The 13,568-nt window shown below is 45.7% G+C and overlaps 1 protein-coding gene across 1 annotated transcript; it reads right to left on the reverse strand.

Moving 5' to 3' along the window:
- Nucleotides 1-319: 319 nt before the first annotated feature.
- LOC147697266 (histone H2A, embryonic-like) lies at nt 320-8,308 on the reverse strand. The gene is made up of 2 exons (XM_086933325.1): nt 8,205-8,308; nt 320-823 (listed from the first exon to the last, which is right to left on the reverse strand). The coding sequence occupies exon 2, from the start codon at nt 814-816 to the stop codon at nt 403-405; it is 414 nt and encodes a 137-aa protein (XP_086789451.1). The 5' UTR covers nt 817-823; nt 8,205-8,308; the 3' UTR covers nt 320-402.
- Between the last annotated feature and the right edge of the window lie 5,260 nt (nt 8,309-13,568).

Here is a 13,568-nt window from a genome sequence, read left to right on the forward strand (position 1 = left end):
TGAGCCGATTAGACTCCATAATACAAATGGCGGTTTCAAAAATTAACCAGTCACTGGGAATGGAGTCTTCCACACCCAGAGATGAAATTTCCTGCTGACAGGAGATGCAGATAACCTCCCCCTCGTTCTATACCCTCTCAGTTTGTCAATAAAACAGAAATCTGCGCCAAGAACCCAACTCCGCACAGTCACTTTGCATCACTTTCAGTAGGCACTGCAGCATAGCATTTACCAGTCACCCAGAGGCACTGGTTCACTGTGACTTCAGCCACTAGGAAGACAAAATAGAGACACTGATAAAGTAACTCTTAGACATCACCAGAAGGATAAAATTGTATTTAATTTAAAGCTTTAAAATTGAACTGTAATAAAAGTGCATTATGCAAGTGGTCAAGAAGGGCACTAAAACTCCTGTGACTGGACATCTTTTAGTTCTGCTGAAGATCCCTTGGCAGTCTTCCTGGGTAGAAGCACTGCCTGTATGTTCGGTAGCACACCACCTTCTGCAATGGTCACACCAGAAAACAGTTTGTTCAGTTCTTCGTCATTCCTGACCGCCAGCTGCAGATGTCGAGGAACAATTCTGGATTTTTTGTTGTCCCGGGCAGCATTTCCTGCCAGTTCCAGTACTTCTGCAGTGAGGTATTCCAAAACAGCAGCCATGTACACTGATGCCCCAGAACCGATCCGCTGTGCGTAGTTGCCTTTCTTCAGAAACCTGTGGATGCGGCCAACTGGAAACTGCAGACCAGCCCTGGAGGACCTAGTCTTGGGACCAGCCTTCTGCTTCACAATTTTCTTGCCACGTCCAGACATACTTGACCTTTAAAGAGATCAGATTAATTGCAGTTAGATCAAGTTAATAAAGCTAAACAAGCTACTTGCCCAACAAAGCCTAGTAGGACCACTGAGCCAAATGCAAAAACTATTGCAGCAGAAGCAATGAGGAAAAAAGCCAAGTTAAAGATTTGAGAAGCAGCCCCAGATTATATTCTGCGTTACGAGCTAAGAACCTTCAATCCAATAAGAAAACTGCAGAAAGGTGCACACATTCTGCTACTTTCAAAGATCAAGAGTAATACAAGCAACAACCAAAACTTAAATCAATATGTCCATTGAAATTTGATAACTTCAACCTGCTGGGCAATATTAAATGTAAAATGCAGTGAACAAAACTGAAACTACGATTTGTCTGAACTTTGAGCAGATGGCAACATTTCCAACTATCCTGTGTAGGAAATATTGCCATCTGCTCAAAGTTCAGACCAATCGTAGTTCGTTTTGTTCACTATTGATCTCATTTTAGGACAAGATGAGGCTTTGATAGTGGGGGTAGTAGATCATACCCTCATTACACAAGAATGGTCATAAGCCAATGATCCAGACACCAATTTTCACAATTTGACTGCTCTGCATCTGGAACTATCGACCAAATCTATAATAGGCCTCAAAAGACTTCAAACTTCGCCTCCCTGTTATAAGCTGGCATCCCAGTTTTGAATTCTGCTTCAGGAACCAGGAAAGACTTTCATTGACTATCTTTGAAACAGACTAAAAAAAAAATCTGGGTTACATCTTTGTGTATCACACAAAACTGGTCCTACGAGTATTTTGGATAAGTTAGCACTATAACCACCAAGAAAGGTTTAGGTCAAGAGAATATCAGCTTCTTGATGTTCCTAGATTCAAGCTGGAAGGGGAGGTAGGTCTTTTTCGTATGCTGCTGTGCAAAATAGGAAACAGCCTACGCTCAATTCTCCAGTTAGAAACGAAAGATTGGAGATTGATAATCTGGAAAATGTGACCGAGTCACCAGATGTAAATCAAATCAGTTTTGTGCATTAGTATGGCAGTCAAAGGTTATTTTATGCTGATAGGAGGGCTGCCACTTTGTCACAAGGATGTCGTCATCAGTGATGTCACTGACCATGTCATGAGTGATGTAATATGTGTCGTCATCGGCAGTGCATTGCACCCACAAGTTATAGTGAGTCCAACTACCTATGACGTGGGAATTTCAATGGTTTTATGTGAGTAAAATTTCCACCTAACTATGACTGGTGTGAAACCTATGGTTTTTTCAGTGTATATATATATATATATATATATATATATATGAAACCCCTCATTTTGTTCCTTTTCAAATTAAATGTATTAAGTGTTACCACTTAACTCCAATCAAGTGGACTTCAGATGTGCCATACTTTTGTCATAAGTAAGACTGTTAGCGTTCTAGTTGTTCTTTTGAAGACTCTGGGACATTATGTCAATGGGCTATAGTTGTAGCCCAAATATCAGCCAGATGTAGCCCATTTGTTGTTTTTTTTGTCTCTGGTGGCCATATTTGGGCTCTAACATATATATAGCCCAATATATATTTTTTCAAAGTTAATATTCGTAAAAACCACTGGAGCATTTAACGAGACATAGCAAAGGCACATCGGGGTACCAGTCCCTACAATTTTGCCAAGTTTAGTGGAAATCCATTCAGCCGTTCGGGCTAAAAGTGAGTTCGACCGCCCTAAGGAAATTAACATGGAGAAAACACGTTTTGGGACCCCCTATACTCTCGGCCCCCGCTTGACGAATCCCCCACATTTTCAGGGGCGGAGCAAAGCACAAACTTTGAGAAATTTGCGAAGATTCGTCCACCGGCGCCGAAGTCATTCCCAATAGAATGTTGCGGATTTCCTATGGAAAGTAAATCCTAACTAGAACTACCTACTGGCAACCGCCAGTAGGAGATTATATATATATATATATATATATATATATATATATATATATATAAATAAATTAGGATAGTAGGGTCTGCTATCCTACTATGGTCACCGCAAATTTTTGCTTCACTGGTTTATGACTTAATGTGGCTGTGGGCCTGCTAATCAGACCCACAGCCTGCTGTTCTCTCTAAATTATTGCCAATGCACTCTAGGTGCATTATGAATTGGAACTGGTTCACCTTATTGGCCCCTGTAACAGTGTACCCTAGGTACCCAGGGCATAGGTGTTTCCAAGGCCTACCAGGGGCTGCAGCATGTATTGTGCCACCCCTGGCCTGGCCTCCACATTTAACACAACTGGCTGATCGCTCAGCTGGGGTAAGTTGGTGGAATCACCTCTTGCTTAGATATAGTATCCCTATATCTAACCTTAAACTGGACACATATGCTCCTATCAGCCACGCCTATGGAAGGCCTCATCAATCCTGGAGGCAGAGTGCTTGGAAATATGTGAGATGGTGCTCACATGAGCTGAGCCTGTCTGCAGCTGTCGGGAACCACTCCCTAAGCTGTTCCAGGATACTGCCATACCATATACTCTTAAGTGCATTATAATCCTCGCGGTTATATGCTATCTTTGGTTTGGCTTTATCAAAACATGTCGAGTAAGGTCATACGAATTGGAATACTATCCCCTCGACAGTTCTGTCGACGGGGATAGCATTCCACCCTTCTAGAGGGACACGACATGTGTGTAGCCTTAACCCTGGTTAAAGTTAACCAGAGCCTCAGCATCACAAAATGGATGCTGCCACCACAGACACGAGTCTGACCCCCTGCTGCTGGGAGTCCTTCCAGCGAGGGAGGCTTGGACAAAGGGTTTCCTGCCTTGGGAGGTGCGAGCACCGCCCCAGACAGGGTTTTGTGTATTGGGTAGGACAGGGCTGAATAGCTTGAGACATGCCCGGAGCACACAAGGTGTCCCCGTGCATAAGCCAGTCCAAACCGGTCCTGGGACTTTCCAGACCCAGGCCTGGCGAGGAGCTGGACAAAGGAAAGGGGGTGTAACCGCCCCCCTTCCAGGTTCCACCCAGAGGAGGGACCTAGTAGGTGATCCACCCCTTAGATTGGGAATAAGAGTGGGAGCAGTGCCATTGCACAGCAGATCATCCTGAATCAACTTTACACGAAGAAAACGACGACTGGACTTCGACATTCTGCTGCACAGAAGACTGAAGAGAATCTCCCTTGTGGCCTAGGAGTGGCCACCTTGTGAACACAGGTACCAACCAGCGAATCGACGTCTGCTTTGCCGCCACCTCCCGCCGGAGCCCAAAGCCTGACAAAACCCAGACTCCTCACAGCCCGATCCACAGTCCCTGCAAAGAAGGGACCCGTGGAGGCACCGAGAGATGTGGGACCGGACTTCTTGGAAGACACCCGAAGAGCTGACAGCGCAGCACCAGAGGCATCCTTGACGTTGTGCTTTGGGGACTGAGAACCCCCACCACCGAGCAGCCCTTGCACCGAAGATCAGCCCCCCCCAGCATCTCCACGATCTGCGTGGGGCCCTTTTGCATTGTGCCACTCGACACGCCATCCCGGCCACTAGCCACGTGGTCAGCGGCCATCTTGGTGACGAAACCGAAGAACTACACTGCGGGTCTGGTTGCTCCAGACTTGCCCTCGCTCCTGTAAAAAGGAGCACCCACTCTGACCTTGCTGGTCCGAGTACTAAGCCTTTTTTGACTCCTGCGTGGCTTGCATTAGCCAAGGCCTGTTTGCTCCGATCAAGTTGCCGATACCGCCAACAGCGAGAAGCCTGCGTGTGACAGCTTGTGACCGACTCCTGGACATCTTCAACCTATGGTGTCCACGTGGCTGCAGAGAGAAGCTACACCTCAATGCCTGTTTGCACCCGACATCGCCTGGTTCCACGGTAGTCACTGGCTAATGACTGAACATTCCCACTCTGCTTTCAGGTCTTCACATCTTCAGATCCACCCTTGGATCCACCGGAACTCTTCACCTCGAGCCGCCGGCAGCATCTTCAGCTCCAAGCACCATCGACCAGCGTGACGAAACCCGACACTACTTCGACCCTGTGCACCCGCTTCCTGTGGGTGAGGTAACTCAGCTCCGCCGGTGTTCCTACACTGGTACACACCTCTAGGGCCTGTGTCTCAAGTTTCAGCTTTCTAGGTCACTCGGAAGGTTCCGAACTAACTAACTTTGTACTTTTTACGCACCATAGACTTTGCATTGGTGAGTGCGTGCACTTTAAACACTGCACCCGAGTCCCGCGGGCCTTTCCCGACTTAGTCACTGCTAGTCTCGAATAGCTCCAGCTATTCCCAAGGCCTGTTTCCTTTCCGATTGGTATCTTATACCACTTTCTTAGTATATGGTTTAGGTGGCCCCTAGGGCTCATCCATATTGTGCAACTTTTGTGTATTTTAAACTGTCTTGTGTTTAATCAATGTTGAACCGCACTGGGGTGAGAGTGGGGCAACTGATGTACGTCCTGAAGAAGTTAGCTTCTAAATCTGCTACCACTATTCCCATGGGGGGGGGGGGGGGGGGGGGGGGGAGAAGAGTAATGGAACATGGCTGAAGACTACAGTATTTGAGCAGTTACTAGCTTGAACTCAGCACGGGCCTTTGCTGCTTCATTCCTAATACTATAGATGTAAATCTATACAAGGTGCGATTTGTCTGGGGAGGGGAAAACAAGTTCCTGCATAGACCAAAGCTAGCATGCAATTTAAAGGACTGTCAGAAAAAATGGGGGGGCGGGGGGGATTAGGTGAGAGCCATCGCATTTTTTTTTGCAATCACAGTTGTGTTTCATCTGGGAAACAAAAAGGACCAATAGAGCACGAATAAGCCGAGCTTTTCCGGCAATATTTGGAAAGGTGTACAGCAGCATTTCAGGGAGGCGTGTAACAAGCATGTGCACCACTTGGAATTTAAAGTAAGCCTTTGGTTATGAATAATAAACTGGTAATTGGAGGGGGGGTGAAAACATGCAAGCCAAGTACTGACGGACATGCATTTTCGAGGAGTGTGGGGGGTGGGGGGGTGGGAGGAGGAGATGTGAGGCAGGGTGAGGGACAGGAAACCAGACAGGCATTTTCGAGGGGGGGGGGGGTGAGGCAGATGAGGGACAAGAAACCGAACTGAAAGGAGAAAAGGCTAGGAAACTAATGAGGATATTAATGGGGAAAAGCTTAAGAGCATCATTTACTACTGAGTAAAGATCAGGATCTAGACAATGGGACTGCGGAGCAGAATGCAGTTAAGCATTGCTCCATGTCAACCACTAACAATTAACACCCACATCCATACAAGCTACAGCTGCACAAATCACGCCACACACCGACTATACAGCCCAATGCAACATTGTAAAACTCCTCTGTGTCATTCGCCCCTTGCTTAACTCAAACAACGGGTACCTCATGGTGGGTCAATTTGTGACTAGCTTTATTAACAGGATATTCAAAGGCAGTCTTCAGTTAGCCTACGTTTTGCTAGAGGAAAATTAGGTCGCCCTACACCAATAATTCCTTCAATAGCTCTTTGAGGAAGGAAACACTAGAAAAACCAAGTATTCGAGGGTAGAATATTTTACTCATATATGCTGGCGAATAGAAGTACATTTTCTGAAAAACCCCTAAATGAGCATCCTCTAACAATGGAGAGAGTTGGGTGGCAATAAAGAAACATCACACCAAGCTTAGAAAGGTACACATCCAGAAAAATAAATAACCAAGCCGTATTAAAACAGCATGGTCCATTTTGAATATGTGACGTTTTTCCGCATACAAATACCCCACATACCATCACTCCGCAAAAAATGATTCTGCAAATACTATCACTCCGCAAATTAAGACAACGCAAACTTTTACAACAAATATGCCTTTACCACGCATGCCTTTACAACGCAAAGGCATCCATGTTAAAGGAATACACATTGTAAGAGTTTTAAAGGTGAGTACCCTGCAAAAAACACTAACCTACACCACACCAACACCAAAACACTACCCTAAACCACTACCCTACATTACACAAACAGTGCCATGAACCCTAAAAAAACTACCCTATACTACCCTACACCCACATTCTAAAAACACTACACAAACACAACCCTAAACCACTAGCCCGCATGACCCTACACTACAAACCTACCCCCCGCATGACCCTACACTAACACTACCCTAAACCACTACACCCAGCATGACCCTACACTACAAACACTACCCCCAGCATGACCCTACACTAACACAACCCTAAACCACTACCCCCAGCATGACCCTACACTACAACACTACCCCCAGCATGACCCTACACTACAAACACTACCCCCAGCATGACCCTACACTACCCCCAGCATGACCCTACACCTCAACACTACCCTAAACCACTACCCCCGCATGACCCTACACTACAACATTACCCTAAACCCTAACACACTACCCCCAGCATGACACTACCCTAAACCACAACTCCCCGCATGACCCTACACTACCCTAAACCACAACTCCCCGCATGACCCTACACTACCCTAAACCACAACTCTACACTACCCAATCACTACCCCAGCACGACCCCCCACCACTAAAAAATTAACCCAAACCCCCTTACCTCTCTCGTCGTGGATCAACATTCCTCCTGGTTCCATCTTCTTAAAGTCTATTATTTTTTCACAACGCATGTGCATTTACCATACATGCCTTTACAACATAATTCGTTGTAAAGGCCTGCGTGGTAAATGTACATGCGTTGGGAAAAAATGCGGAGTGATGGTATGCGAGATCAATGGTATGCGGACTGAAAGTCAGCAGAAAAATAAAAAAATGCGGAGTAACCGTGCCCTACCTCGATTTTACCTAAACTTGCATCAAGCACCCTACCCTTCAAGGAGAGTAGGAAGAGATCTTTGCAAAGTTATCAAATTACCACCACCAGCCAGGTGTGAGTAGCGCTCCAAGTTTGGTTTTTAGTTTTGCAATGCTGCAAATTTGTGTCTTAGAATGACGAACTACAATTCCCAGAATGAATAAGGAGTATATATATATATATATATATATATATATAAAAAAAGAGCCAACATTCGACAGCTTGATATTGCTGTGAAACAAAACGAGTCATTACCTGGGGGCATTCTTTAGGTAGACCCTTGAACGCGCTTTAAAGTCACGTCAGCTACATGTGTATTATAGATTTAACATTTATTTATGAAGAAAAATACAATATATTTTATATCTAATACAAGTCGGCAAAGCCAGGCCCTGCCTGCACCTTATGGCTACGTACTTCACCCACCTAACCTACTAGCCACTAATCAAATGATTAACGACATTTTACTCACAGTTCAATCTCAAAATGATATAACATTTTAAAACGCGTTAAGCAGCTAAAATATAAGGCAATCCAAATCATCAAAGTCCCTCTACATGAAACGGACCAGGGCCTCCTTACCTTTTACTTGCAGTTACACCAACGATTGCAACTTCAAATGGCTACTGCCTGCTTAACCCGGAGACGCTCCTTTTAAACCTTACCGAGACCGGCTCCCACCTGCTCTGGCCATTAATGCTAATTGCTGTCACCTGTGTCTTCCTCGCGCTCCCTCGCCCCTTTTCCTTCTCGCTCGCGCATATCCACGTACCAGGAAACGGAACTGGAATCGTGATTGCAAGGGAAGAGAAGCAATGTGCTTGTAAGATGTCACTCCTGCATGTTGCAGTCACGGCGCCAACATATTTTTTGGAGAAAACAGATGCTTCTTGTTTCAAGGGTTAATAAACAATTCGTCTGAATTTAGGAGGTCAGGAGTGAACTGAAGAAAGACAGAGGAAGTGGAGTTTGGAACTTTTATTATTATGACCTTCCTTAAATCAGCACAATGGTATTTCAATGGAGTTTGTTCCAGAGTTTATTTCCGATTTGAAATTTGTATTTACCTAAAATCTCAGCATGCAGACTCAGAGTATTAATGAATGTGATTTAATGAAATTTAAGGAAACACCAAGTCCCTGAAAAACATTTCCGTTTCTTGACTTTCCATTTTACAGCACTATGCATTCTGGGACTTGCAGTCTTTATTTTAATTATCTCTTTTGAAGTAGAGTTCGCCCTACATTACCCAGTGGGCGTTTGTTCACGTTTCACTAGCACCGAAGGCAACGCCTTTTTGAAATTACCTGATTATGAGTGTGAGAAAGAGGGTTCTTGGTTGAGGGGGGCAGTGGTGAGCTTTTCTCAAGCAACAGCCACAATCTTTTTTAGGGGGAAACACAAAAAGTCACAAAATTAACCAGGGTTTAACCCTCTAGTAGCTTGGCACAAAGCAGTCAGGCTTAATTTACAGACAATGTGTAAAGAATTTCTGCACTACTTAAACAGTAATAAAGTGAAAACCCAACACAAGGAAGACCCCACACCAATTTTTAAAAATATAGTAACGTTTAATACACTTTTTGACACCAAAACAAAAAAAATCCAATGAATAAAATCGGAGATATGCAATTTTGAAGATCTAGCTGAAAATAGTGCCTAGAAGCACAACGCACCATCTGTTGTTATCTGGTCACGCTGGACCAGAGCAAATGACACAAGTTCAGGCCGAATGCGATGGAATGGGGCCACCCACAGGGACCATGTTAGGAGGCTGAGAATTGTACCTTATGTCCTGGGTGTGGGGTGTTGCGGAAGTCCGCGTTGAGTTGCTTTACTTGGCATCGGCTGCAATGCAAGATCATGCGTCGAGTTGCATTGCTTTGTGTCAGTTCCGATAAGGAGTTGCAATGGCTGCATTGGATTGCACTGCGGTTCGTCTGTTCCGATGGGGATCACAGCTGGGCTGGCGGAATATCTTTATCCCCACTTAGAAGGGTCCAGGACTGGAGACGCACCGATCGGGGAGTTGGGACCAGAGTCCAGGTGCAGGGTAAAAGGTTGTTGGGGCACTTGGATTCACTCTTGTGGTCCTGGGTTCAAGGCGTAGGTGTAGTCCTTCTTCCCCAGACAGCAGGGCAGCAGCGCAGTTCTTCTTGCAGGCAAAGGAGCAGGGCAGCAAAGCAGCTGGCCAGTCCTTCTTGCAGCAGGGAAGCAGAGCAGCCGGGCAGTTGTTCTTGCAGCAGGGAAGCAGAGCAGCCGGGCAGTTGTTCTTGCAGCAGGGAAGCAGAGCAGCCGGGCAGTCGTTCTTGCAGCAGGGCAGCAGAGCAGTCCCTCTTGTGAGCCTTCCACAGGTCCAGAAGGGATCTGAAGAGTTTGGTCTGACGGTCCAATATTTATGCCTGTTGCCCATTTTGAAGTGTAAGAAGCTTCTGGAGAACCCCCCCCCCACTGAGGTGTCTTGAATTTCCTGCCTCCCTGCCCTTGTCCCAGTCGGTCTGGGGCCACAATCAGCTAATGTGAAGTACTCTATGAGTGTGAAGTGCAAGTGTGGTAGGTGACAGCTCACCCCCTCATCAAGCCAGGATGGCCCATCCTGCCAACACACAGACCCTCTATTGTGATACAGTCTGGGAGGAATGCACAAAGGCCAACTGCCAACGACACTTTTTTTTTTTAACTCTTAATTGGTAATAACTGAACTGCCAACAACACTTAATCATGTGACCCAGGTAAAGGCTGCAGGCACCAAATGTCATGAAAATGCCAATTTTCTAAAAGGATCAAAATCAAACATTGGGCACCCTATATTCCAACGGAACCTGGGCAATTAAGGCCGTATGTACAAAACAAAGTTCCAGTAGGAATACTTCAAAATACTTCCCCAGGGGCTAACAGACTCAATGGCCCTGCTAACACAATTAATGCACTCTACTCTCGTAAAGCTATTGATTTAATCAATAGGTAATTGATTTATACATGTATAAACAAATATACATATATACTCAAACACCCAAGTAGGATCTGTGGAACAATAGGAGCCCCTTTAGTGGAGCATTTTTCACAACACGGACATGCTACATAGGACATAACCTGGCAAGTAATGAGGCTCCCAAACAAAATCCATGAGGTAGCAAGCACAGCATCAAACTACTCATAGGAATGCAGATAGATTGAACATGTGAAATCTATGGGCATAGGCCTTAATATGATTGATAAATGCATTTAACTTTCTATTACCATCCAAAACTAGATCCAATGTCATGTATTATTTTTTGTATGTGTTTTGTTATTGTTTTAGTCTTATTTTATTCAGATAGAAATTGGTTATTTTTCTAAGCCGGTGTAGTTTTTTCACTGTGTTTCTGTGTATAGATGTACACATGCTTTACACATTGCCTCTGAGATAGGTCTGACTGCTCATGCCAAGCTATCAAGGAGGTGAGCAGGGGTTATCTTAGCTGTGTGCCTACCTTACCCTGACTAGAGCAAGGGTCCCTACTTGGACAGGTTGCAAACTACTTCCAACTAGAGACCTCCATTTCTAACATTGGTGGTCGGCGGTGAGGATAAGACTGCGTTTGTACTTTATATACAGTGATTAGTGTACACTACTACCAGATTGCAGTCCACTACGCAACTGCATACTGTTTTTGATTTTTCTCTTCTTTTGCAACTCCTGAGTTTTTGGTCTACAAATCGTGTCTCAGTCTGGGGGGCCAGTGGTTAGAGCTGCAGAGTCAGTGTTTGAGATGGAGAGGTTGGGATCCTACTCGGTACCTCAACTAAAAAAAATCTGCAAGAAGCTCAAATGTCCTACATGGTGCCTCACTAAGAAGGAGGAGCGCCAAAAGTCACTGAGGGCCTGGGTGGAGAAGGGGGAGGCTGGTTATCACACAGAGGGGTGGGGGATGAGTCTGTGGATGAGGAGGTGGAGAGCCTGCCTTAGGATTTTGTGAACAAGGATCCGCCTGGGAGGAAGGCACCTTCCAGGGCAAGCAGCACTGTTTCTTCCAGAGGTCTGTCCCCAGAGGAGCTGAAAGACATGCAGACACCAGGAGCCATCAGTTTGCGCTAGAAATACTAAGGATGGAGCAGGAAAGATCTCCAAAAGGTTGAAGTTCCCGTGACTCTGTTTTTATACTAGCTGGCTCAGCGAACACTGGCAAACGTGCACTTTGAGTACCATGGCAAATTTTTGCCTGGCCTTCACGGAAGACCACATAGCTACCATTCTAGCAGGACCATCCCTATTACCAGACACTCCATTGGGAAGTACCAACACCGCTAGGGATGAGTGGGATAAACTGTCAAATTAGAATAGCCCTCCACGGAGCATTAATGACTGAATATCTCCGGGCAGGGGCGGCACCAGCCAGTCTATTGCTAAGGTTGGAACCAAAGATTTTCCTGGAGGATAAGCAGTTCCGGGTGGACTGGAGCTATATAGCTAACAAGTGCACCCGGGACTGGCTTATTTTAATCATCAACACTGCTAAACGCCTAAGTGAGGAGTTGCTCACTGAAATACTGGACATGGAAACTAATATAAAAAATGACACCACCATACTTGATGCGAAAGAACAACTAGCCAAGATCCAGACTGACTTGGGAGAATACCAAGCATACATGGTGAACCAGAAAATAAAAGGTTTAAGACGTAACCTGGATAAGTTTAGCCATGAATGGGCTTTCCCATTTACTGAGGACCAATACTATCAACCGACCAATGCCCAAAATCCGGCACCTCAGCGTGGAAGGGGAGGCAGACAGCAGGCCAGGAGAACTCCCAACAACTGGGCGTTTGACAATACAAGCAGCGAAGAGGATGATTTGGACATGCAACCCCCACAAGGCAATGCCCGAGTGAGATTCAAACCTCAGGGTACTTCTGATCAGGACCTAGGAGCCCTATTTAGGGCTTTTTTAGGGCAGCATCAATCCAGCCAGAGGGGGCCTACACGAGAGGCAGGGGCAGAGGACGAGCCAGACATATCACCAACACAAACCAACAAGCCAACTCTCCAAGGATCACCCGCAGCAGGGGCCGAACGCCAATATAACCCCGTTGGAGAATATAGTGGTGAATCTATCAGATTACCCATTTACACCAAATGAAAATGCTGTGTTGAATAAAGGCCTTGGCTTCGTTCCGACCCCCAAACATGACAGTTTTCAACTAAGAGGCGAACTCAGTGGAGTAATGAGAAAAATCAAACTACGCAAGTTCTTTGAGGGCAAAGAGAACACTTCCATCAATACGGATTTTTCTACAGACCTAAGGCGACCTTCAAACTTCACACCCCTGAACCAGCAAGTGGGCCCTGAGGTGACAGTTTTTGAGCAAAAAGTCCTACAGGACATCGCGGACTTAGAAAAACAACAGCACTTCAACAAACCTAGTAATATGTCAAAAACCGATTGGATGGCAGTCAAATCACTGCAAGACAACGATCTTATCACCATCAAACCGGCCGATAAGGGAGGGGCGGTGGTGGTAATGAATACCTCTGACTATGAGGCAGAAGTCAACAGACTTCTAGGGGTCAGAGAACATTACCAACCTCTGGCTAGAGACCCTACACCTGAATTGCAAACCACTATACAAACTATGGTGGCTGCTGCCCGAGAAAAGAAGTGGATCACGGCAAAAGAGGCGGACTTCTTGATTAATCCATCCCCCAGAATACCAGCGTTCTATATTGTGCCCAAAATCCACAAACCACAACGTCCCCCCCCCCCCCGGGTAGGCCAATAGTTTCTGGCATAAACTCCGTACTTGAGCCACTTTCCCAGTTCGCGGATTTCTTCCTGCGTGAATGTGTTATCACACAACCTTCATACGTACAAGATACAACTGACATTCTGAGACACCTTCAAACGGTCCCATACAACCCTGATGAGAATCTATTGGTGACGATTGACATCGAGTCACTCTATACTAGC

Source organism: Lissotriton vulgaris, chromosome 8, assembly GCF_964263255.1.
Source record: "Lissotriton vulgaris chromosome 8, aLisVul1.2, whole genome shotgun sequence".
NCBI classification, from domain to species: domain Eukaryota; kingdom Metazoa; phylum Chordata; class Amphibia; order Caudata; family Salamandridae; genus Lissotriton; species Lissotriton vulgaris.

Coding starts and splice junctions, on each gene's coding strand:
- LOC147697266 (XM_086933325.1), bottom strand. CDS start 816: ATGTCTGGACGTGGCAAGAAAATTGTGAAGCAGAAGGCTGGTCCCAAG.